This window comes from Salvelinus fontinalis, chromosome 6 (assembly GCF_029448725.1).
Source record: "Salvelinus fontinalis isolate EN_2023a chromosome 6, ASM2944872v1, whole genome shotgun sequence".
Classification (NCBI taxonomy): Eukaryota; Metazoa; Chordata; class Actinopteri; order Salmoniformes; family Salmonidae; genus Salvelinus; species Salvelinus fontinalis.
Genome location: NC_074670.1, coordinates 14,334,104 through 14,360,798, shown reverse-complemented (window position 1 = coordinate 14,360,798; position 26,695 = coordinate 14,334,104). Strand labels below are relative to the sequence as shown.

The 26,695-nt window shown below is 45.9% G+C and overlaps 3 protein-coding genes across 7 annotated transcripts in view; 2 read left to right on the top strand and 1 right to left on the bottom strand.

The window, feature by feature from the left end:
- The window catches only part of LOC129857118 (tripartite motif-containing protein 46-like), a gene marked incomplete in the record, with an annotated part of 25,441 nt that extends 11,345 nt beyond the window's left edge, over positions 1-14,096 (bottom strand). The window contains 9 exon segments of the mRNA XM_055925063.1: positions 2,000-2,332; positions 2,417-2,538; positions 2,858-3,111; positions 3,869-3,964; positions 4,740-4,886; positions 6,209-6,407; positions 7,700-7,850; positions 11,961-12,219; positions 13,758-14,096. Of these exon segments, the coding sequence (XP_055781038.1) occupies positions 2,000-2,332; positions 2,417-2,538; positions 2,858-3,111; positions 3,869-3,964; positions 4,740-4,886; positions 6,209-6,407; positions 7,700-7,850; positions 11,961-12,219; positions 13,758-13,817 (1,621 nt within the window).
- Positions 14,097-15,728: 1,632 nt separating this feature from the next.
- On the top strand, positions 15,729-19,222 carry LOC129857123 (transmembrane protein 107-like). Of its 5 annotated transcripts, none has more exons than XM_055925070.1 (6): positions 15,729-15,993; positions 16,266-16,412; positions 16,602-16,669; positions 16,847-16,947; positions 17,409-17,505; positions 18,180-19,222. In XM_055925070.1, exons 1-6 carry the CDS (start codon positions 15,877-15,879, stop codon positions 18,247-18,249), a joined length of 600 nt encoding a protein of 199 aa, XP_055781045.1. In that variant the 5' UTR covers positions 15,729-15,876; the 3' UTR covers positions 18,250-19,222. The 5 variants fall into 5 exon arrangements, with proteins under 5 accessions (XP_055781045.1, XP_055781047.1, XP_055781044.1 ...); XM_055925072.1 differs by having other exon boundaries at positions 15,732-15,993; positions 16,266-16,382; XM_055925069.1 differs by lacking the exon at positions 17,409-17,505 and adding an exon at positions 17,562-17,658 and having other exon boundaries at positions 15,734-15,993.
- A 478-nt stretch (positions 19,223-19,700) lies between these two features.
- LOC129857128 (keratinocyte-associated protein 2-like) lies at positions 19,701-23,319 on the top strand. Its single transcript, XM_055925080.1, has 5 exons — positions 19,701-19,848; positions 20,372-20,526; positions 21,500-21,563; positions 21,709-21,775; positions 22,693-23,319. The coding sequence occupies exons 1-5, from the start codon at positions 19,845-19,847 to the stop codon at positions 22,811-22,813; spliced, it is 411 nt and encodes a 136-aa protein (XP_055781055.1). The 5' UTR covers positions 19,701-19,844; the 3' UTR covers positions 22,814-23,319.
- The last annotated feature ends 3,376 nt before the right edge of the window (positions 23,320-26,695 follow it).

The window sequence follows — 26,695 nt, the reverse complement described above, 5'->3', positions numbered from 1 at the left end:
AGGATGGAGGGATGGATGAGAGGATGGAGGGATCGTATAAAAGAGGATGGAGGGGATGGAGAGAGGAAGGAGGGCATGTAAAGCGGATGGAGAGGGATGTAGAGGGGATGGTGGATGGAAGAGAGGATGGAGGGCAGGAGAGAGAGAGGATGAGGGATGGAGAGAGGATGGAGGGCTGAGAGAGGATGGAGGGATGTAAAGAGGATGGAGGATGAAGGGGGATGGGGATGGAGAGGGATGGAGGGATGGAGAGAGGAGGATGGAGGGATGGAGAGAGGATGGATGGATGGAGAGAGGATGGAGGGATGGAGAGAGAGAGGATGGAGGGATGTAAAGAGGATGGAGGGATGGAGAGAGGATGGAGGGATGGAAGAGAGGATGGAGGGATGGAGAGAGAGGGATGGGGGATGTAAGAGGATGGAGGGATGGAGAGAGGATGGAGGGATGTAAAGAGGATGGAGGGATGGAGAGAGGATGGAGGGATGGAGAGGATGGGGGGATGGAAGAGGAAGGAGGGGATGAGAGAGGATGAAAGGATGGAGAGAGGATGGAGAGGAAGAAGAGAGGAGAGAGGGATGGAAAGGATGAAAGGATGGAGAGAGAGGGATGAGAGAGGGAAAGAGGGATGAGAGAGGATGAAAGGATGGGAGAGAGGATGAGGGATGGAGAGAGGAAGGAGGGATGAGAGAGGATGGAGGGATGAGAGAGGATGGAGGAAGAGAGAGGATGAGAAAGGATGGGGGATGGAAAAGATGAAGAATGGAAGAAAGAGGGATGAGAAAGGATGAAAGGATGAAGAGAGGAAGGAGGGATGAGAAAGGAAGGAGGGATGAGAGAGGATGAAAGAATGGAGAGAGCGAGGGATGAGAAAGGATGAAAGAATGAGGAAGAAAGAGGGATGAGAAAGGATGAAAGAAGGAGGAAGAGAGAGGGATGAGAAAGGATGAAGGATGAACGAATGAGGAAGAGAGAGGGATGAGAGAGGATGAAGAATGGAGAGAGAGAGGGATGAGAAAGGATGAAAGAATGGGAAGAAAGAAGGGATGGAAAGGATGAAAGAATGGGAGAAGAGGGATGAGAAAGAATGAAGGAATGGAAAAAGATGAAGGAATGGAAAAGAATGAAGGAATGGAAAAAGAATGCAGGAATGGAAAAGAATGACGGAATGGAGAAAGAAAGGAAGGAAGGAGAAAGAATGAAGGAATGAGAGAAAGAATGAAGGAATGAGAAAAGAATGAAGGAATGAGAGAAGATGAAGGAATGGAGAAAGAATGAAGGAATGGAAAAGAATGAAGGAATGGAGAGAATGAAGGAATGGAGAAGGAATGAAGGAATGGAAAAAGAATGAAGGAATGGAGAAAGAATGAAGGAATGGAGAAAGAATGAAGGAATGAGAAAAGAATGAAGGAATGGAAAAGAATGAAGGAATGGAGAAAGAATGAAGGAATGGAAAAGAATGAAGGAATGGAAAAAGAATGAAGGAATGGAGAAAGAATGAAGGAAGGAGAAGAATGAGGAATGGAGAAAGAATGAAGGAATGGAAAAAGAATGAAGGAATGAGAAAAGAATGAAGGAATGGAAGAAGATAAAGGAATGAAAAAATGAAGAAATGGAGAAGAATGGGAATGGAGAAAGAATAAAGGAATGGAAAAAGAATGAAGGAATGGAAAGAATGAAGGAATGGAGAAAGAATGAGGAATGGAGAGAATGAAGGAATGGAAAGAATGAAGGAATGGAGAAGAATGAAGGAATGAGAGACGATAGAGAGGGATGGAGAGAGGATGGAGGGATGGAGAGGATGGGGGATGGAGAGAGGGCCGGGGCGTGGAGCTGGGTTGCAGAACAGAGGGAGTGGGTTATACAGAGCGAAGATGAGAAGATGAGGGAATTGAGAAGGTGAAGGGATGGATTGGGACAAAGAGGTATTGACTTTGTTAAACAATTCGCCAACAATAATTGTATCATGAATTGCGTACGTACGTGTCTGTGTGTGTCTCACCTGGTGCGGGTGGTGTGTGCAGGTAAACCTCTTCGCTGTACTCTCCAAACCCCGCCTTATTGCTTCCTTTCACCCTTAACACGTACACACTGTCCATCTCCAGCCTGTCAATCACAGCACTAGTCCCGCCCACCTCCTCCAGGCGTTGCCACGCCACTGGAGCATTGGGACTTCTGACCTCTCCTCCCCAGCCTGCCTCGGTCAATCCCATTCGCCGCTGGAACTCAACGGAGAAGTGCCAGGCAGGGGCGGAGTCCTGGGGGAGTCGCCAGCACAAGAACAGCTGGTCATAGGCCAGCGTCCGCTGAGTGTCAATCACAGGAGCCAATGGGGCTGTAGCAGGGGCAAGGCAGAGAAGAAAAGGGAGTTATATTGGATGGGATGAGTTCGCTTTCAGATCTAACCTCGTACACGCACCTCTTATGTATTCCATGTTGCTGATGAGTTTCACTTCTCTGGAGGCGTCCATGTGGAAGTGTCTGAAGGAGGGATCAGCCGAGAGAGAGAAACACTGCAGATTCTCTATCGCTTTCACCAGCCTGGAGAGAGAGAAAGAGAGAGTCAGAGACAGAGAAAAAGAGAGAGAAAGAGAGAGTCAGAGACAGAGAAAAAGAGAGAGAAAGAGAGAGTCAGAGACAGAGAAAAAGAGAGAGAAAGAGAGAGTCAGAGACAGAGAAAAAGAGAGAGAAAGAGAGAGTCAGAGACAGAGAAAAAGAGAGAGAAAGAGAGAGTCAGAGACAGAGAAAAAGAGAGAGAAAGAGGGGGACGGGGCTGGTAAGCGTTAAGCGTTGATATTGCACCTGTTATTTACCCACGGTGTGTGTGTGCGCATGTGTGTCTTGCATCTACCACCCGTACCTGTTGTGGGTGATTCGTGCGGCCTGTACAAAGCAGGGTTGGTCGGTCTCTTTGAGCAGCTCCTGTGTGTAGGCCATTAACCCGCCGTCCTCCTGCAGACCCCTCCTCTCAGACACCTGGGCCGACAGGGCCTCCCCCCTCCTCACCCGGGCCCCCTCCAGGGCCAGGGTCAACGCTCCCTGTCGCTCAGCTAGAGACGCCCCCAGCTCCCTCACAGACTGGGACAACTGCTCCCTCGCCAACGCACTGTTCAACTGGAGAGAGGGAGTTGAGAGGGGGTTTAAGGGAGGGGGTAAAGGGAGAGAGACAGGGAGAGGGTGTGGGGGAGTTGGGAAGAAGGGAGGGGATAAATGGAGAGAGACAGGGAGAGGGTGTGGGTAGGTGGGAAGAAGGGAGGGGGTAAATGGAGAGAGACAGGGAGAGGGTGTGGGGGAGTTGGGAAGAAGGGAGGGGATAAATGGAGAGAGACAGGGAGAGGGTGTGGGGGGGTGGGAAGAAGGGAGGGGGTAAATGGAGAGAGACAGGGAGAGGGTGTGGGGGAGGTGGGAAGAAGGGAGGGGATAAATGGAGAGAGACAGGGAGAGGGTGTGGGGGAGGTGGGAAGAAGGGAGGGGGGTAAATGGAGAGAGACAGGGGAGAGGGTGTGGGGGAGGTGGGAAGAAGGGAGGGGGTAAATGGAGAGAGACAGGGAGAGGGGTGTGGGGGAGGTTGGAAGAAGGGAGGGGGTAAATGGAGAAGACAGGGAGAGGGTGTGGGGGAGGTGGGAAGAAGGGAGGGGGTAAATGGAGAGAGACAGGGAGAGGGTGTGGGAGAGGTGGGAAGAAGGGAGGGGGTAAATGGAGAGAGACAGGGAGAGGGTGTGGGAGAGGTGGGAAGAAGGGAGGGGGTAGAGGGAGGGAAAGAAGAGCATGAAGGTTATACTGTGTTGGAGAGAAAGAGGCAATCGAAGGATAGAGGGAAGACAGTAGTGGATTGGATGAAAGAGAAAGAAAGGATGGAGAGAGAGTTTACCTCCATATGTGTGATGGCACTCTCCAGTTGAGTTATCTGAGCCTTTACTGTGTCCTGATTGGCCAGAATGTAGTTGATCTCCTTGGTGATTTTGTCCTCAGGTGTTAAGAGAGACAGATGACAATATCAGCAAGCAAACATGTAGTTTCATGGTTTAACAGACAGACAGACAGACAGACAGACAGACAGACAGACAGGCAGGCAGGCAGGCAGGCAGACAGACAGACAGACAGACAGGCAGGCAGGCAGACAGACAGACAGACAGACAGACAGGCAGGCAGGCAGGCAGACAGACAGACAGACAGGCAGGCAGGCAGGCAGGCAGGCAGGCAGGCAGGCTGGCAGGCTGGCAGGCAGGCAGACAGACAGACAGACAGACAGACAGACAGACAGGCAGACAGACAGGCAGGCAGGCAGGCAGGCAGGCAGACAGGCAGGCAGACAGGCAGGCAGGCAGGCAGGCAGACAGGCAGGCAGGCAGGCAGGCAGACAGACAGACAGACACAGACAGGCAGGCAGGCAGACAGACAGACAGGCAGGCAGGCAGGCAGACAGACAGGCAGGCAGGCAGACAGACAGACAGACAGACAGGCAGGCAGGCAGGCAGGCAGGCAGACAGACAGACAGACAGACAGACAGGCAGGCAGGCAGGCAGACAGACAGACAGACAGACAGACAGACAGACAGACAGGCAGGCAGGCAGGCAGGCAGGCAGGCAGGCAGGTTGGCAGGCAGACAGACAGACAGACAGACAGACAGGCAGGCAGGCAGGCAGACAGACAGACAGACAGGCAGGCAGGCAGGCAGGCAGACAGATAGACAGGCAGGCAGGCAGACAGACAGACAGACAGACAGACAGACAGACAGACACCTTTAGTGCCTGGCAGGCCTGTGCGATGGGTGCCACCTTGTGGCCGTGGTGGACTCTGCGGAGCTTACAGAGAGGACACAGCAGTCTCTGGCAGGAGCGACAGTACCACAACAACCTCTCCTGCTCATGCTCCAGACACGTTAGGACCTAATAGGGGAGAACGGGGGAGAGGAGAGAGGGCAAGAGGGGAGGAGGGGGAGAGGAGGGGAGAGGAGGAGAGAGGAGAGGGCAAGGGGGTAGAAGGGGGAGAACAGGAGGAGAGAGGAGAGGGCAGGAGGGGAGAGGAGAGGGGAGGAGGGGAGGAGGGGGAGAGGGTGAGAGGAGAGAGGGCAAGGGGGGAGGAGGGGGAGAGGAGGGGAGAGGAGAGAGGGCAAGGGAGAGGAGGGGGGAGGAGGGGGGAGGAGGGGGAGAGGAGAAGGAGGAGAGAGGAAGAAGATATAACAGGAGGAGGAAGAAAAGGAGGTCACCAGCCAAACTCAGAGAGAGTCACTGTGGAGGAAAAAGGTGAAGGAGAGAGAGAGGTTACTGTAGAGGAACCAGGTGAAGGACAGAGAGGTACAGTAGAGGAAACATGTGAAGGAGAGAGAGAGGTACTGTAGAGGAAACAGGTGAAGAACAGAGAGAGGTACTGTAGAGGAAACAGATGAAGGAGAAAGAGAGAGAGAGGTACTGTAGAAGACACAGGTGAAGGAAAAAGAGAGAGGGACTGTAGAGGAAACATGTGAAGGAGAGAGAGAGATGGGCTGTAGAGGAAACAGGTGAAGGAGAGAGAGAGAGGGACTGTAGATGAAACAGGTGAAGGAGAGAGGGACTGTAGAGGAAACAGTTGAAGGAGAAAGAGAGAGAGAGAGGTACTGTAGAAGACACATGTGAAGGAGAGAGAGAGAGGGACTGTAAAGGAAACGGGTGAAGGAGAGAGAGAGAGGGAACTGTAGAAGACACAGGTGAAGGAGAGAGAGAGAGGGACTGTAGAGGAATCGGGTGAAGGAGAGAGAGAGAGGGACTGTAGAGGAAACGGGTGAAGGAGAGAGAGAGAGGGAACTGTAGAAGACACAGGTGAAGGAGAGAGAGAGAGGGACTGTAGAGGAAACGGGTGAAGGAGAGAGAGAGAGGGAACTGTAGAAGACACAGGTGAAGGAGAGAGAGAGAGGGACTGTAGAGGAAACGGGTGAAGGAGAGAGAGAGAGGGAACTGTAGAAGACACAGGTGAAGGAGAGAGGGAGAGGGACTGTAGAGGAAACGGGTGAAGGAGAGAGAGAGAGGGAACTGTAGAGGAAACAGGTGAAGGAGAGAGAGAGAGGGAACTGTAGAGGAAACAGGTGAAGGAGAAAGGGAGAGAGAGGGACTTTAGAGGAAACAGGTGAAAGAGAGAGAGGTACTGTAGAAGACACAGGTAAAGAAGTTATAGAGATATGGATAGATACAGAGAAGAGGGAAATACAGGACAAAAACAACACACACACACATACATTGGGTCTGAAGTTGTTGGTGGGCAGTATGTGTTCGTGCTGGGAGCGGAGCGTTCCCCAGGGGTGGTAGAGCTTGAAACACTCGTTGCAGAAGTTGGACCTGCAGTCAGCACAGCCCTTAGTGGCCTCCAAGGACTGAGGAGCCTTACAGAAGCCACACATTATAGCCACGCTGCCCAGGCTCACTGTGTGTCTGTACCTGGAGGCAGACAGGGGGAGGGGGAGAAACAGTGGAGAGGGTGGGGGTTGATACAAAAAGAGGAGACTGAGAGAACACAGAGCAACATTAAGCCATAATGATGTCACTGTCCAAGATCAGTGTAGAGAGAGAGAGAGAGAGAGAGAGAGAGAGAGAGAGAGAGAGAGAGGAGAGAGAGAGAGAGAGAGAGAGAGAGAGAGAGAGGAGAGAGAGAGAGAGAGAGGAGAGAGAGAGAGAGAGAGAGAGAGAGAGAGAGAGAGAGAGAGAGAGAGAGAGAGAGAGAGAGAGAGAGAGAGAGAGAGAGAGAGAGAGACTGGACGTGGGTTAGGCAAAAGTTAGGAGGGGGGGTGAGAGGTGAGAAAAAAAGGGGGAATGAGCTAAATGTGCTATTGTACGCTCTGTTCTCTTCTGCTCTGCTTTCAGATGTGTTTTTTTTATTTTTTATCCAACTTCCTGACCTGGATCCTTCAGCTGTGTTCTGTGTTCCTGCAGACTGCACTGTTTCTACTTCCAGTGAGCTATGGACTCTCAACACGCCCAGTCACGCTTTACTGACAGAGACAACCCAGCCTCCAGGGGAGAGAGAGAGCAGCTCTCTCCTCTCAAACTGCTGCTGCTGCGTCTCAAACAACAATGGACATTCTCCCTCCCCCTCTCTCTCTCTCTTTCATCCCAATTCTTTTCCCCTCTCTCTCTCTTTCATCCCAATTCTTTCCCCCTCTCTCTCTCTCTCTCTCTCTCTCTCTCATCCCAATTCTTTCTCACTCTCTCCCTATCTCTCCCAAATCTCTCTTCCATCCCCTCTCTCTTCCCTTCTCTACATGAATCTCAGTAGTCTACAAAGGCCTCCTCTCTTCCTCTCTTTCAGATCACTACTAATGAAGGAAAGGAAACAAGGAAAGGAGGCTATTTATGAGAATCACAATGTCTATGTGTTTGTCTCTTGAAGCGTTCAGAACTTCAACTTGTTGTTCAGAAAGTCCATTTGATGTTGGTGTGAATTATGAAGTCACCTCAGCTTCCCAGTTCCCACACACTCAGCTTGTTAGGCTCTGCTTCAGGAGAGGGGGGGTTCTCCCCGTACCAAAACCAATGATTTTCTGTCCCATTTATAAAGCACTATTGACTTTTCCTTCTTTCTGTGCTGATCTTTATTTCCTGCAGGATTGGTTCAGAACCTACATTCCTCTGTAAGAAAGTGAGCAACTCTCTCTACGTGTGTGTGTGTGTGTGTGTGTGTGTGTGTGTGTGTGTGTGTGTGTGTGTGTGTGTGTGTGTGTGTGTGTGTGTACCTCTCTACGATGCGTTCCAAGGTGAGATTCCTGAGGCAATCGGTCAGTCCTCTCTCCCCCAGCTCCACCTCCTTGTGACAGGACGGACAGGGGAACAGCATGGGGGCAGGAGACATGTCCTTACGACGACGCCCGGGGTACGTCCCAAAACCTGAGAGGTGGGGGGAGGAGGGGGTAGGTTTGGAGAGGGAGAGAGGAGACAGTGTGAGACAGAAAGTAATCAGTATGAGTGTGATAGTTCCATCACAGTTTGATAGAACTAGAGACATACTTTTCTATCCCCTGACTGCACTGCACACTACAAGCTGACACAGACAGAAACTACTGCTTCACACCTAGAACACCTGCTAGTTCAAACACACACACACACACACTCTACTGCCCCTCAACTCTCTCTCTCAACATAAATAATAAATATATCATATGAACATTTCATGTCTCTGAAGTGTTGTGATGTATGAACCAGTCCTATACACTGCATCTACAACACATGAACAACACCTGCTCATTCCCTGACATAGACTGACCAGGTGAATCCAGGTGAAAGCTATGATCCCTTATTGATGTCACTTGTTAAATCCACTTCAATCAGTGTAGATGAAGGGGAGGCAGGTTAAAGAAGTATTGTAATCCTTGAGACAATTGAGACATGGATTGTGTATGTGTGACATTCAGAGGGTGCATGAGCAAGACAAAGGATTGAAGTGCCTTTGAACAGGGTATGGTAGTAGGTGCCAGGCGCACCGGTTTGTGTTAAGAACTGCAACGTTGCTGGGTTTTTACGCTCAACAGTTTCCTGTGTATCAAGAATGGTCCACCACCCAAAGGACATCCAGCCAATTTGACACAACTGTGGAAAGCATTGGAGTCAACATGGGCCAGCATCCAAGTGAAATGCTTTTGACACCTTGTAGACTCCATGCCCAGACGAATTGAGGCTGTTCTGAGGGCAAAAGGGGGATCCTAATGTTTAGTATACTCTGTGTATATAGTTAGTTGGGTCATTGCAGTTGAACGTTCCGGGAGAATTTAAAGGCAATGCTACCAAATACTAATTGAGTGTATGTAAACTTCTGAACCAATGGGAATGTGATGAAAGAAATAAAAGCTGAAATAAATCATTATCTCTACTATTATTACAACATTTCACATTTTAAAAATAAAGTGGTGATCCTAACTGACCTAAAACAGGGAATCTTTACTATGATTAAATGTCAGGAATTGTGAAAAACTGAGTTAAAATGTATTTGGCTAAGGTGTATGTAAACTTCCGAGTCAACTGTAGCTATTGCTAAGTGATAATTGACACTTCCAAATTGTGTTGTTTATTTCAGATAGATTTCAAATCCAACGAAGACACACCAACACTCTACAGACTTGGATGCACATTATGCAGAATGGTAATCAATAAAAACTTGTTTTAAATTCGCAGTTCTGTTTTGTTTGTTTACAGCGGGTCATTTCATAGGGAACTGTAGGAGGAGCTCTCGTATTGTTACATCATCAACATTTAGAGAATAAATACGCTAACATGGCAGATGTTCTAAAACCTGGCCGACCTGTTTGATATACAGTACCAGTCAGAAGCATAGACACACCTACTCATTCAAGGGTTTTTCTTTATTTTTACTATTTTCTACATTGTAGAATAATAGTGAAGACATCAAAACTATGAAATAACACATATGGAATCATGTAGTAACCAAAAAAGTGTTTAACAAATCAAAATATATTTTATATTTGAGATTCTTCAAAGTAGCCAACCTTTGCCTTGATGACAGCTTTGCACACTCTTAGCATTCTCTCAACCAGCTTCATGAGGTAGTCACCTGGAATGCATTTCAATTAACAGGTGTGCTTTATTAAAAGTTAATGAGTGGAATTTATTTCCTTCTTAATGTGTTTGAGCCAATCAGTTGTGTTGTGACAAGGTAGGGGTGGTATTCAGAAGATAGCCCTATTTGGTAAAAGACCAAGTCCATATAATAGAAAGAACAGCTCAAATAAGCAAAGAGAAACGACAGTCCATCATAACTTTAAGACATGAAGGTTAGTCAATCCGGAAAACTTCAAGAACTTTGAAAGTTTCTTCAAGTGCAGTCGCAAAAAACATCAAGGGCTGTGATGAAACTGGCTCTCATGAGGACCGCCACAGGAAAGGAAGACCCAGAGTTATCTATGCTGCAGAGGATAAGTTCATTAGAGTTAACTGCACCTCAGATTGCAACCCAAATAAACGCTTCGCAGAGTTCAAGTAACAGACACATCTCAACATCAACTGTTCAAAGGAGACTGCGTGAATCAGGCCTTCATGGTCGAAATGCTGCAAAGAAACCATTACTAAAGGACACCAATAAGAAGAAGAGACTTGCTTGGGACAAGAAACACGAGCAATGGACATTAGACTAGTGGAAATCTGTCCTTTGGTCTGATGAGTCCAAATTTGACATTTTTGGTACCAACCGCCGTGTCTTTGTGAGACGCAGAGAAGGTGAACGAATGATCTCCGTATGTGTAGTTCCCACCTTGAAGCATGGAAGAGGAGGTGTGATGGTGCTTGCATGTGACAGTGTCTGTGATTTATTTAGAATTCAAGGCACACTTAACCAGCATGGCTACCACAACATTCTGCAGCGATTCGACATCCCATCTGTTTTGCACTTAGTGGGACTATCATTTGTTTTTCAACAGGACAATGACCCAACACACCTCCAGGCTGTGTAAGGGCTATTTGACCAAGAAGGAGAGTGATGGAGTACTGCATCAGATGACCTGGCCTCCACAATCACCTGACCTCAACCCAATTGAGACGGTTCGGGATGAGTTGGACCACAGAGTGAAGGAAAAGCAGCCAACAAGTGCTCATCATATGTGGGAACTCCTTCTAGACTGTTGGGAAAGCATTCCAGGTGAAGCTGGTTGAGAGAATGCCAAGAGTGTGCAAAGTTGTCATCAAGGCAAATGGTGGCTACTTTGAAGAATCTCAAATATAAAATATATTTTGATTTGTTTAACACTTTTTTGCTTACTACATGATTCATCATGACTGGTTGCATCACTGCCTGGTATGGCAATTGCTCAGCCTCCGACCGCAAGGCACTACAGAGGGTCGTGCGTACGGCCCAGTACATCACTGGGGCCAAGCTTCCTGCCATCCAGGACCTCTATACCAGGCGTTGTCAGAGGAAGGCCCTAAAAATTGTCAAAGACTCCAGCCACCCTAGTCATAGACTGTTTTCTCTGCTACCGCACGGCAAGTGGTACCAGAGGGCCAAGTCGAGGTTCAAAAGGCTTCTTAACAGCTTCTACCCCCAAGCCATAAGACTCCTGAACAGCTAATCAAAGGGCTTACAGGCCCCTCGTTTACGCAGCTGCTACTCTCTGTTTATAATCTATGCATAGTCACATTAACTCTATCTACATGTACATATTACCTCAATTAACCGGTGCCCCCGCACATTGACTCTGTACCGGTACCCCCTATATATAGCCTCCACATTGACTCTGTACCGGTACCCCCTGTATATAGCCTCCACATTGACTCTGTACCGGTACCCCCTGTATATAGCCTCCACATTGACTCTGTACCGGTACCCCCTGTATATAGCCTCCACATTGACTCTGTACCGGTACCCCCTGTATATAGCCTCCACATTGACTCTGTACCGGTACCCCCTGTATATAGCCTTGTGTAGTACTCAATGTCAACCGTGAAGAGGCGACTCCGGGATGCTGGCCTTCTAGGCAGAGTTCCTCTGTCCAGTGTCTGTGTTCTTTTGCCCATCTTAATCTTTTCTTTTTATTGGACAGTCTGTTAAATGGCTTTTTCTTTGCAACTCCGCCTAGAACCCCGCCTAGACTGACGAGTTTCAAAAAAAGGGGCTTTGTTTGGAACACAGGAACACAGGAGTGATGGTTGCTGATAATGGGCCTCTGTACGCCTATGTAGATATTCCATAAAAAATCTGTCGATTCCAGCTACAATAGTCATTTACAACATTAACAACATCTACACTGTATTTCTGATCTCTTTCTTTCTGATTTAATGGACAAAAAATGTGCTTTTCTTTCAAAAACAAGGACATTTCTAAGTGACCCCAAACTTTGGAATGGTAGTATATATATAGCTCTGGTATGAAAACCATCTTCACTGGCCAGTAAAACAAAGTCAGATGCTGATCTGATGATGATGTCACTCTCATCTGCAGGCACTGGCACACAAGTGAGATCGACATCAGCATTCACACACACGTTAACCCACCTGGTCTGAGGACGCGGTCCAGGCGGTCGGTGGTCTTGGGCGGGGGTCTGCGTGCCCCGCGCGGGGAGCGTGTGTTGGGGGAGGCAGCCGGGGAGTTGGGCTCTGGGGGGAGGTCTGGGGGAGGGTATCCTCTCTGGATTAACACCTCAGCAGCACACAGCAGACACACACTGTGTTGGCACGGCAGGATGATGGGCTGCTTCACCATCTCAGTACACACCGGGCAATGCAGCTCCCGCTCCATACTCTTTGTGTTAGACTGGAGGACGAGAGAGGGAGGGGGATAAGGGGTTGGAGATAGAAGAGAGACGGGGAGAGGAGTTAGAGGAGCAGGGAGAGAGGAAGCAAATAAAGGGTGAGTGAGCAGGGGAGGGTGTGAGGAGAAAGAGGGGGAAGTGAAAACAGGAGTGAGAATGAGGCAGAGGAATAACTTAACTGCTCTAAATAGAGGAGAGAGAGAACGAGATGCGAGAGAGGGAGAGAGAGAGAGGGAGAGAGAGAGAAACAGCATCTTACATTATTTAACCATTCCTGGTTTAGAATTTATGTTGGACACATGAAAGGAGAAAGCAGGTGTGTGTGTGTATAAATACCCAGGCCAGGGCTGACTAAGGCGCTACAGCCAGTCTCCTTAAATATGAGTCTAATCACTTCAGTCCAGCTGTCTGGCCAACAGCATGATGTAAACCCAGTATAGAGGAGTAATAGATCCTTCTATCTATAGCTTTGTTGTAGGACTAGTTGCTTTTAACCTTCCTCAGTTCAGTTAACACAAGCCACCATGATGGTGGGAAGAGATTCATTTTATGGGAACAACTAATTACATTAAATTGGATTTCAACGCACAAAATAGGCTATATTACCGGGCAAGGCCTAGCCGACTTCACCTTCCCTAGGCCGGCTATGGAAATTTCAATGGGATTCATGATAGGCCAAGGCTACTGGCTACCGGGAAAATAGCATTCACATCGATTAGACTTCGATAAGAATGACTACACATCTCTCTCTCCTCTATCAATGTTTTTTCTTTCCCTGGCTCAGCAGAATAGTCGGTGTCAGCGGGTCCTTTCTGCACCTATGTTGCGCGAGAGCCAGGACCGCCGCCGCGTGCTGGCGCTCCCTGAATAACGTTTCTATGGCGACAAACATTATCCGTTCCCTGCTCACCGTGTTGCGAGATAGCAAATCATCGGACCCCTTGTTTTTGTCTGTGCACGCGGGGGTACGCATTCGACGGATAGGCTTCAAAAATGTATATATTGGCTATCCATTTAATCCTCCTTTCACCCTTTACCTCATAGCTAGGTGTGTCAATAACCAGCCGATAGTGACCAGCCGCTGGCGTCAAGCCAAAGTGTTGGAGCCAAATACCACCCATTTCTAATTTATAGCTCAGACTTATTGATGAATGTCTGGTTCAATTTTAGTCAATCTAAGAACAAAAGCAGACCATTTCACATTGAAGAAAAATATAGCCTAAGAATTATGTATGAAGGATGATGAAATGTTGATGCCAAAATGTATGTGAAGGCCTCTATATCTTATGTAGGATAGCCTACGTGGCGTGCTGAAAACAGTTTAACTAAAAACATTATGCAATACTAATAACATTATATATATATATAGCTTAGCTGAGGCATTTCTCTCTGAACGGCCAGTTGAAATACAGGTAACCTTACCACATTTATGTTTGCTATAGCCTCGGTCTGGTGGCCTACAGAATAACAAAATAGGCTCCAGTCTCCACATCCCATTTATGGTAAACAAATAGGTCTAATTAACCATCACCACACTTACGCTGATTTGAACGAGTGCGTCCATCATAGACGTAAACGCCTGTAGTTCTGCTTCAGCCATCCTTTAGGATCAAAACGCGGTGTTGATGCGAATGTAGCCTGGTCTGTCAAATTCACAATCGTAGCCTAGGCCTAGTAATATATTAAAATATGTTGTCCTAGGGTGAATAAAGAAAAATGTTAAAAGCTTGGTCAATCAACCATATGTAGCCTAGGTATAGGCTATCGCACAATAGTCTGACCGGATGTATATGGTCTGGAGTGCGCAGCGTTGACTTCTCTCCCTTTCCACTGCGCTCGCGCTGAAAAGGTGATGTTCAATAGTGGGGGATAGAGCATGCGTGGTGATTTCTGCTGAGTGAAACAGGTTCAAGCGCTCTCTCTCTTCCGCTATCTCTGTGTGTGTGTGTGTGTGTGTGTGTGTGTGTGTGTGTGTGTGTGTGTGTGTGTGTGTGTGTGTGTGTGTGTGTGTGTGTGTGTGTGTGTGTGTGTGTGTGTGTGTGTGTGTGTGTGTGTGTGTGTGTGTGTGTGTGTGTGTGTGTGTGTGTGTGTGCGTGTGCAGTGGCGGTTCTAGCACCCCACCCAAAAAAGCACCATTCTGCACTAACTGTAATTTTTATTCTGACATTTGGAACAACACAAATAAATAAACATAACATTTAAAAATATATAAATATAAAAATATATTAAAAAATAAGACTCATAAATAACAAAAATTAGTTACAAAGACAAATAGAAACAAATTTGGGTTGATTTGTCACTCGAGCATCAATACATTACCCATCCCCCAACACTGTCAACCAAGAGTCAAGACTAAACCATTTCACCTTGGTGTTGTGCAGACTGGTTTTATTTTATTCTTAACAATTTCGCACACACCAGAAAAAATGCAACAATATGTCTGTGAAACTATATATTATTCACAGTATTATGAATAAATTGTGGTTTATTTGGTAGCATTTCGTAGTGTGACTGATTTTACTAATTGCATTTGTACTGTACAAAGTTAGAGGTGCGCTATTTCATAGATTCCCCTGCTCCCCCTAACTCGGGCTTTCAGTGGGGAGACCTGAGGTCAACCTACTCCCGCCCCCCTCCCCATCTCGTACTTCTGAGTGGGAGACCTTCCCAGGCAGTAGCCTGCCTAGCTCACAAACTAGAATCAGGGCGCCCACTACGACAAGGTTAATTGACCCACAGTCCCACACGGTGACATGATATCATTGACGTGACGTGCAAATGAGCGATAGAAAACTGATCGCGCAAATGCCACCATTCCATTTTTTTGTGCGGGCGCCCGTGCTGCCCCCGGCAAGATGCCCATGTCGCCTATACCTAAATCCGCTACTGTGTGTGTGTGTGTGTGTGTGTGTGTGTGTGTGTGTGTGTGTGTGTGTGTGTGTGTGTGTGTGTGTGTGTGTGTGTGTGTGTGTGTGTGTGTGTGTCACTGTGTGTGTGTGTGTCACTGTGTAGGTCTATACAAGTAATCATTCTGAATATTTTGGGCAGATTTGGTTTGAAATGTAATTGTCACAAAAATGAATTACATTATTTTACTGCCACTGCATATCATGTCTGGTGAAAACAAAACACTGATATTGATGCATACATTGCATATGACCCTACCTACATGACAATTGTTTCACTTTAATAATATTTACATACTGCTCTACTTATCTCATATACTGTACTCTATTCTACTGTATTTTAGTCAACGCCACTCCGACGTTGCTCATCCTAATATTTATATAATTCTTAATTCCATTATTTTACTTTTAGATTTGTGTGTATTGTTAGAAACTACTGCACTGTTGGAGCTAGGAACACAAGCATTTCGCTACACCCGCAATAACATCTGCTAAATATGTGTATGTGACCAATAAAATTAGATTTTATTCTTGCCACTAGATGGCGACGTGAGATTATAAAACGCTACTAAAATGACGCGTTCACGAAGAAGCGTTCCTCATCCTCAACTGGTCTGTTTCCGTCCTAAATCGTTAACGAAACCCTACGTTCTTGAACGCACCCCAGATGTAAGTTGTTGTAGCAACGAGCTAAGCCATGCCTGCAGCTGAAGCGTCTGTTGTTTCTAGTCCTAGACACAGTTGTTTCAATTAATGGTAAATAAATCATCAAATGTGGCTAGTTTTTGGCTCCAAATATTGACTAACAAGTTGAACAACGTCGTATGTCCTGTATTGGGTACATTAGATAGCCAAGTTAGCACTATCAAGGTGAGTGTGCGGAAAAATTAGCTTATACATTTACTAATAGTAACGTTACTTAGTCTACACATTGTATGTAAAGTGCTGTTAACATTCATTTGTGTAGTCTTAACGTTAACGTTAGTAGTCTAGCTAACTAGCTAACATTTACAGCCAATATTGTGTTGCATTGTAGCAGGCTCAAGTCAACACACGGATTTTGTTGTTTCTATTGGAAATATTAACATTAACGTTACTTGTCAACGTTTGCCTATTCCGCCTCTTTATTCTTGGCACCATAGTACCCATACAGGCACATCTTTGCTGGAGCAATGTCTGCAGTCAGCAGCCTGGTCCCGGCTCGATTCCTGACTCTCACTGCTCACCTCGTCATCGTCATCACCATTTTCTGGTCACGGGTATGTTCACGAGTTCTGAGTACTGTGAAGGTTCTGGACAAACCATATCCTCTGTGTGTGACATGTCTCATGTCTGTATCTGGCATCTAGAAGACACCAGATGTTGTTCACGACATCATCAACATGCTCGTCTATAATATATTGTGTTTCAACCGTGCTCAGAATCTAGTGATACTGTGTATATCTATCTCTGAAGTAATCATACTCATTGTCCCACAGGAGAACAATGTTGAAGCTTGCCTGCCTTTGGATTTCACACAGGACCAATACGACAAGGAGGACACCAAGTAAGCATCTTTCACCCAGGACAGGACTCCTAACCCTGCACCCACACAGTCTATCCAAAAAGAATTGCTATAGGTTTTAATAAATCACTTGTCTTACACACTCTCTCTCTATATATATATATATCTTTCTCTCCTCTATCTTTCTCTCCTCTATCTTTCTCTGTCTCTCTCTTCTAGGTTGGTGGTAGCGTTGTCAGTCACCATGGGTCTGTTTGCTATAGAGCTGGCTGGCTTCTTCTCTGGTGTGTCTATGTTCAACTGCACCCAGGGCCTCCTCTGTATCCTTTACATGTTCTCAAAACTCTTCCACAAAACCCTGTACATTACCAAAGTACACATAATGCGTAGTACAGCAGTGGTCACCAGTCCTAGTCCTGTAGAAATACAGTTTGCTTTCGTTCTTGCCTAGTCCTAATTTTGCATGGCCAGTCACATCAACAAGTAGGCTACTCAAGGTCTTGATGTTTTGTTGAGTAGCTGAGTGTTGGTGGTGGGCAAGAATGAAAGCCTGCACATAGTGTGACTCTCCAGGAATAGTGAAGAACATGGGAGGGAATCGATAGATGTAAGCAATATGCAGGAAGTTATACCCTTCTTTCAGATCAGCAAGGAGACGTTAATATGGGCACAGATATAAGGTTGAGGAAGTAATCTTTTTATTGGTTTGGTTAAGATTCCCTGACTCAGGACTCCCTCCCCATACACCATCCATTCATCCATCTCTCCATCCACACACTAGCGACTGCAGCCCATGCCAGTGCCTCTTTGGCTCTGCTGTTCTTTCTGTTTGAACAATGGGCATGTGAAATATACTGGTGGATCCTTGCTTTCTGCAGGTCAGTGTGTGTGAGATTCTCCGAGGTTTTGTTTCCCTGACTGACGTCTCCTCCAGCGTTGGCTGTCCACTGCAGTGCATCAGTCTCCCTGTCTTTCTTTGTCTTCCAGAGATGGGAGTGTTGGACATACTGGCTTATGTTTGCCTTCTGCAGGTTTGTGTATGTGTGTGACAGACAGACAGACCGACAGACAGACATTGTGTGTGACAGACAGACATTGTGTGTGACAGACAGACATTGTGTGTGACAGACAGACATTGTGTGTGACAGACAGACATTGTGTGTGACAGACAGACATTGTGTGTGACAGACAGACATCGTGTGTGTGTGACAGACAGACAGACAGACAGACATCGTGTGTGACAGACAGACAGACATTGTGTGTGTGTGACAGACAGACAGACAGACATCGTGTGTGACAGACAGACAGACATCGTGTGTGACAGACAGACAGACATCGTGTGTGACAGACAGACAGACATCGTGTGTGACAGACAGACAGACATCGTGTGTGACAGACAGACAGACATTGTGTGTGTGTGTGTGTGTGTGTGTGTGTGTGTGTGTGTGTGTGTGTGTGTGTGTGTGTGTGTCCTGGAGTTATCTGGGTCATTTTTGCCTCGTGCAGGTTGATGCTTTGCTTATAATGCTGCCATCCTCTCTATCTCCTGTAGTGTTCTCCCTGCGTTTGTGGAGATCCTACTCTTCATCGCAGTGTTCGGACTGAAGAAGAAGCCACTATAACCGAGAGCAGTGTTTCACATCGATGTTCGGTCTGGAATGTAGTGTCCATCCTTCCCAGCACTTGTACACAGCTGCGCAAGTGTATGACACATTGTGACTGTTCAACAGTGTCAAGGAGACATATCGGATGTTAGTGATGTTGGATGGTGATCGTAGTGACAAAGACAAAGGAGCTGGTTAAGATGTGGGTGGTCGTAGCTGCAGTATCCGATACGGTGACAGCATAGGTTCGAATCTGGCCTTCTGACACAACCTTTCTCTATCCATCAATAGTCAGATTATTTTATTAATTAATTTAAAGCTGTGGTCTGTGTTTCAGGATTCAACAGTTGTGTGGACTGTGGACGTTGTAGATGGAAACAGAGCTACTGTATGTACCAAGTGTAGGAGTTATTGTTACATATAGAGGCGGATATCACACTATTGAGCAAAGGAGGAGAAGGCAACACGTGAGTGCATTTGCCATTCTGGTAAAAACAGGAAACCAAAGATTAAACAGATAGTAAAATGGCCGAAGCCATACGTGCTTTAAAGTGCATTTATGGAAAGAGCAGGACACCATTATGAAGATTAAATAGAGAGGAAAGGCCATAAGTGCTTAGGGTAAAGGCCATAAGTGCTTAGGGTAAAGGCCATAAGTGCTTAGGGTAAAGGCCATAAGTGCTTAGGGTAAAGGCCATAATTGCTTAGGGTAAGATAGACATATATTAATTTTAGGACACGAGAGGGTCCTGCCACCATTATAATCTAATCAAGAGCGGATACAGCCATTATTGGGCGTAAACAAGCAGGAAGCCGAAATAAAGGATAATGGTGGCAGATGACTTAGGAGAAGTAATTTAATTAACATATGTGATGAACTCATGTGCTGTGTGTGTATAAAGACAGAGCCAGTGCTCTGGGAAGGTGTGTGTCCCGCGGACCATCTAGGCTAATGATATACTTTGTATTAAAGCCTATATTGATTTCACAAGTTCTTGTAAGAGTGTTATATTTCTGAGACGATTATCCACGACACAAGGCAGAGAGAACAATTTCTAAAAACTCCAGCGTAGTGATCCTAATTGCTACGCTGAATGTATAGACACAAGTAACCATCTTTCTCTTCACCATGCTAAATGGTGAACCATAGGATTTTAGTACCACCTTTTTAAAACGTTTACCTAAAAAATATATGTTTTATCAAGCTGTAGCTATCCCAGTTTGTTTTGCATTTCATTGTAGAGTCACTCCACTCCTTCGCTTTTAATATGCTTTTTAAATGAATCTAAAATGTGGTGATATCTTATGGTAGCTACACCCCTATATGTCAAAGTGTTATTTTTATTTTTTTACGATTAAAGTATTTTACCTGTGTAATCTAGTATTTATTTCATAAACCCCCCTTGAAAAATGTGTGCAGTGGGTCTTGACGCAGGTTTTGCGTTGCTATAATTTGATTGGCACTTCACATTCGACTCCTACGTGTGCCACCTCTCACCGGTTCCGGGTAGCAGAAACGGAGCTTGTTCCTGGAGCTGCCTGTGTTTTGAAAGGATATCGAAAACGCATGATCTTTTGTGTCAAAAACGGAATTATTGATAAAATATCAAAACATGGGTAAGTTCTGCAAGGCTAACGTTACTGTTTAATTTTGATCAATGTTTGTGCTTTGAAAATAAGTATTGAGGGATAGAAAACGTAAAGGTATCTAGCTGTGTAACGGTAGGCGTGCCATTTATTGCTTTGTTAGCTACGTAGCTATTTTGTGCAGAATACACTTGCCAACAATATATATTTCTACAGTTTAACGGTAGGTAGGCTGTGTTGTCAAAATGTATGATAAAGTTCTCTTGTAGCTACCTAGTTAGGTATTTTCAGTATTCGAGAGAGGTTGTTTCCACACGGGAATCTTTCAATAGTGTACACTGACGTGGCGCAAAAATTGCGGTTAGGATGCAGTGAAATGTTTCGTATAGGCTAGTTATTTTATGTTTCTGTCATTCAAAGATTAAATATAAACCCAATTGTTGATATTATTATTCTGTTAGAATCTGGCATCTTCAGTCCAGCTGCAGCCCCGATGATGATTGTTCTACTACTGTCACAAACTATGTGTAATCTGCCTCTCCCCTCCCTCCAGCGGTGAACACAGGCACATCCCTGGTTCTGTCCAGTCTGTTCTCTGTGTTGGTGTTTGCTGGGATGCAGATGTTCAGCAGACAGCTGGGCTCTACAGAGTTGCTCACCATCCTGGGAGGCTTCCTGGGCTCTGTCCTCTTCATCTGCTCCCTCACTGTATCCTCTTTACACCAAAACACACCACAACATAGCAGCACTGCATACAATGCAATTTAGGTAGACCTCAGATAGGCTTAGGGTTTTAAACTTGTCAGAGTAAGCTGTTTGTAAAGCCAGACAGCTAAAGTATTTTGTTTATGTTCTGTGCTCCCTTGAGTTCCCAAGTGATGGAAGCAGACAGTCAGATGGTTGGTTCTGTAGTCCACATGCAGCACTGTGAGTCATGGTGGCAGGATATTTTTTATTTTTTTCACCTTTATTTATCAGGTAGGCTAGTTGAGAACAAATCAAATGTATTTATATAGCCCTTCTTACATCAGCTGATATCTCAAATGGCTGTACAGAAACCCAGCCTAAAACCCCAAACAGCAAGCAATGCAGGTGTAGAAGCACGGTGGCTAGGAAAAACTCCCTAGAAAGGCCAAAACCTAGGAAGAAACCTAGAGAGGAACCAGGCTATGAGGGGTGGCCAGTCCTCTTCTGGCTGTGCCGGGTGGAGATTATAACAGAACATGGCCAAAATGTTCATAAATGACCAGCGTGGTCAAATAATAACAGGTTCTCATTTACAACTGCGACCTGGCCAAGACTAAAGCAAAGCAGTTCGACACATACAACAACACAGAGTTACACATGGTATAAACAAACATACAGTCAATAATACAGTAGAAAAAAGTCTATATAGTGTGTGCAAATTATGTAAGATAAGGAAGGTAAGGCAATAAATAGGCCATGGTGGCGAAGTAATTACAATATACCAATTAAACACTGGAGTGATTAATGTGCAAGTACAGATACTGGGGTGCAAAGGAGCAAGATAAATAAATACAGTATGGGGATAAATAAATACAGTAAAGGGATACATAAATACAGTAAGGATCACTGAACGTCTAAAGGTCTAATGAAGCCACCACATTAGGTGTCTCTTCTCCCACTGTGTGTTTCCCTCCTTAACCCTTTCTCCAACCAGGCCTTCAATAACCTGGAAAACCTCATCTTCGGCAAGGGATTCCAGGTCAAGATCTTCCCAGAGAGTAAGTCTGTCTTCACAACTACAGAGTGATGCACAGACATTCACTGAGCCTCTTGTCATCTGTATAGGTGCATCTGAATAGTATAGCTTCTCAGCACGCACACAGTCCTGTTTTAATGGGTGTTCATTTCTCTCCTCTCCACCAGTCCTGGTGTGCCTGTGCCTCTCTCTGTTTGCCTCTGGGCTGGTGCACCGTGTGTGTGTCACCACATGGTAAGTATGAACTCAGACTACTGACAAACCCAGGTGCACTACACCCAGAAACTCTCTTGACAACTGAACTCAGTGATGAAAGGAAGGACTTATGGAATATCAGAGAGCCTATCCAACTGACAATCTCTTAGAAGAAATAGAAACTATTGGAACCAAGATTTTAAAATTACTTCCTTCCTGTGCCAATAACAGTTATGTTGGATCATAACTAACGAGATTACAGGTAACTAAAATGTATGCTTAATCCAGTATAAATTCATGTATTGAATTTATTATACAAGAGACAAAATTCACAAATTCTACAGGACAACAGCAGAGATGTCTAAAGCGTAAAACTACTAATGACTCAATAATTCATGACCTTCTGGAAATGTTATAAAATCCAAAAGTTATGGGTGGAGTTGGAAAAATGGCTCAGAAGTATTACAATGTAAATTAGCTTTTAATTAGTCTGTCTGCATATTTAAAGACATGGCATATGAGGGTGCAGTGAGATACCCAATGGGTAGGACAACACTTTTCTCATCAATCATTTAAAAAACATATACTTCAACTGGAAATCAACCAATCATCTGTCGTTCACGCAATGGAAAGGTCAAATGCTTTAGGATCTAAAAATTGAAAGTGCGCGGGTGACGGAGAAAAACAGATGTGTGCTGTTTGAGGCCATGTTGCAGAAAGTGATAAGGGGGTGAGGGCTGGTGGGTCTGGGCAGGTGTGATGTAGTTGATGTTTGTATGATGTCGTCGTTTGTTTGTGTATGTTTTGTATTGTTGATCAAATAAAATCTTATAGGAAAAAGGGAATAGTAATGATGATGGTAACAGTACTACTATTATCAACTTGGGGTGAAGTTTTTTTCTTCTTCTCAAACCATATTTTGCTGTGCTGACTGTTTTATTTTGTTCTCTCTCCAGTCTGATATTCTCTCTGTTCGCCCTCTACTACATCAACAAAGTGTCTGCTGCTCTGTACCAGGCAGGCGTTCCCACGGTAATGCCAGCCAAGGCTGCCAGCAAGGGCAAGAAAAAGAACTAAGTCACTAATTAGATCAAACTTTCATACCGTCATCCAATCAGCATCCACTACAACGGCTAACCAGTCAAGGGAGAAATGGTGTAGGTTAGCCAATGACAGCGTACCCCAGTTTCCTTTTTGTAGGTCGTGCCAACCAGCAATTTTACATATTTTCCTTGACTTCTTAACTCTATGATCACTGATCTCCAAGGACTGGACATCTCTCAGCAGTATAGATAGCCTGAGACCTGCCCATCCATACACTGTTCTCAGCACTATAGATAGCCTGAGACCTACCCAGCCCATCCATACACTGTTCTCAGCAGTCATGAGACCTGGGGTGGAGGAAAGGAAGTAGTTTGGGATCTAGCCAGAATCATGTCTCTACATTCCCTACATCATCCCCATGTACTGAGCACTTGTTTCAAACTGCTTGTCTACAGATCCATATTTTTGATTGTCCTTTTTGTTTTGGTATGAAAATGTTGTTTGTTAATGAATTTGTAATTAAAACCCATTGAAAATAGTGTCTGTCTCTAGATTTTTCTTGGTTTAAGCTACTTGAAACAGACAAGTCCAGGTAAGCACTGTCGCTTCAGTGCTGCTATGGGCAAAGTTCCCCTTATAGATGCTCCAGGTATACACACATCTGACATCCCTTTTACAGAGCAACCATGTACTAAGATGCTACATGACTCCATATGTGTTATTTCATAGTTTTGATGTCTACACTATTATTCTACAATGTAGAAAATAGTCAAGATAAAAACCCTGGAATGAGTAGGTGTCCAAACTTTAGACTGGTACTGTACATCACTGAAGACAAAACCAAGCCTACTCTCAAATGTGAACTTTCACAAGAAAACTAGCAGACCCACCCCTCCTACCACAGACACATGGAGCGAACCAGCAGACCCACCCCTCCTACCACAGACACATGGAGAGATCCATAGAAAACTAGCAGACCCACCCCTCCTACCACAGACACATGGAGAGAACCAGCAGACCCACCCCTCCTACCACAGACACATGGAGAGATCCATAGAAAACTAGCAGACCCACCCCTCCTACCACAGACACATGGAGAGAACCAGCAGACCCACCCCTCCTACCACAGACACATGGAGAGATCCAGAGAAAACTAGCAGACCCACCCCTCCTACCACAGACACATGGAGAGAACCAGCAGACCCACCCCTCCTACCACAGACACATGGAGAGATCCATAGAAAACTAGCAGACCCATCCCTCCTACCACAGACACATGGAGAGATCCATAGAAAACTAGCAGACCCATCCCTCCTACCACAGACACATGGAGAGATCCATAGAAAACCAGCAGACCCACCCCTCCTACCACAGACACATGGAGAGATCCATAGAAAACTAGCAGACCCACCCCTCCTACCACAGACACATGGAGAGATCCATAGAAAACCAGCAGACCCACCCCTCCTACCACAGACACATGGAGAGATCCAGAGAAAACCAGCAGACCCACCCCTCCTACCACAGACACATGGAGAGATCCATAGAAAACCAGCAGACCCACACCTCCTACCACAGACACATGGAGAGATCCATAGAAAACTAGCAGACCCACCCCTCCTACCACAGACACATGGAGAGATCCATAGAAAACTAGCAGACCCATCCCTCCTACCACAGACACATGGAGAGAACCAGCAGACCCACCCCTCCTACCACAGACACATGGAGAGATCCATAGAAAACCAGCAGACCCACCCCTCCTACCACAGACACATGGAGAGTTCCATAGAAAACCAGCAGACCCACACCTCCTACCACAGACACATGGAGAGATCCATAGAAAACTAGCAGACCCATCCCTCCTACCACAGACACATGGAGAGAACCAGCAGACCCACCCCTCCTACCACAGACACATGGAGAGATCCATAGAAAACTAGCAGACCCATCCCTCCTACCACAGACACATGGAGAGAACCATAGAAAACTAGCAGACCCATCCCTCCTACCACAGACACATGGAGAGATCCATAGAAAACCAGCAGACCCACCCCTCCTACCACAGACACATGGAGAGTTCCATAGAAAACCAGCAGACCCACACCTCCTACCACAGACACATGGAGAGATCCATAGAAAACTAGCAGACCCATCCCTCCTACCACAGACACATGGAGAGAACCAGCAGACCCACCCCTCCTACCACAGACACATGGAGAGATCCATAGAAAACCAGCAGACCCACCCCTCCTACCACAGACACATGGAGAGATCCATAGAAAACCAGCAGACCCACCCCTCCTACCACAGACACATGGAGAGATCCATAGAAAACTAGCAGACCCACCCCTCCTACCACAGACACATGGAGAGATCCATAGAAAACCAGCAGACCCACCCCTCCTACCACAGACACATGGAGAGATCCAGAGAAAACCAGCAGACCCACCCCTCCTACCACAGACACATGGAGAGATCCATAGAAAACCAGCAGACCCACACCTCCTACCACAGACACATGGAGAGATCCATAGAAAACTAGCAGACCCACCCCTCCTACCACAGACACATGGAGAGATCCATAGAAAACTAGCAGACCCATCCCTCCTACCACAGACACATGGAGAGAACCAGCAGACCCACCCCTCCTACCACAGACACATGGAGAGATCCATAGAAAACCAGCAGACCCATCCCTCCTACCACAGACACATGGAGAGAACCAGCAGACCCACCCCTCCTACCACAGACACATGGAGAGATCCATAGAAAACCAGCAGACCCACCCCTCCTACCACAGACACATGGAGAGTTCCATAGAAAACCAGCAGACCCACACCTCCTACCACAGACACATGGAGAGATCCATAGAAAACTAGCAGACCCATCCCTCCTACCACAGACACATGGAGAGAACCAGCAGACCCACCCCTCCTACCACAGACACATGGAGAGATCCATAGAAAACTAGCAGACCCATCCCTCCTACCACAGACACATGGAGAGAACCAGCAGACCCACCCCTCCTACCACAGACACATGGAGAGATCCATTGAAAACCAGCAGACCCACCCCTCCTACCACAGACACATGGAGAGATCCATAGAAAACCAGCAGACCCACACCTCCTACCACAGACACATGGAGAGATCCATAGAAAACTAGCAGACCCATCCCTCCTACCACAGACACATGGAGAGAACCAGCAGACCCACCACTCCTACCACAGACACATGGAGAGATCCATAGACAACCTGCCAATGTGCCCTTGAACAAGGCATTTAACCCTAATTTGCTCATAAACAACACATTTCACGGCACCTAACTGGTGTACGTGACAAAAAAACATATATTGTTTATGTGCAGAATGAAAGAAAGTAAGAGGCAAACAATATACAGTGAAGTCGGAAGTTTACATACACCTTAGCCAAATACATTTTAACTCAGTTTTTCACAATTCCTGACATTTAATCCAAGTAAAAATTCTCTGTCTTAGGTCAGTTAGGATCACCACTTTATTTTAAGAATGTGAAATGTCAGAATAATAGTAGAGAGAATGATTTATTTCAGCTTTTATTTCTTTCATCACATTCCCAGTGGGTCAGAAGTTTACATACACTCAATTAGTATTTGGTAGCATATCCTTTAAATTGTTTAACTTGGGTCAAACATTTCGGGTAGCCTTCCACAAGCTTCCCACAATAAGTTGGGTGAATCCCACAATAAGTTGGGTGAATTTTGTCCCATTCCTCCTGACAGAGCTGGTGTAACTGAGTCAGGTTTGTAGGCCTCCTTACTCGCACACTCTTATCAAGTTCTGCCCCAAAATTCTCGATGGGATTGAGGTCAGGGCTTTGTGATGGCCACTCCAATACCTTGACTTTGTTGTCCTTAAGCTATTTTCCACAACTT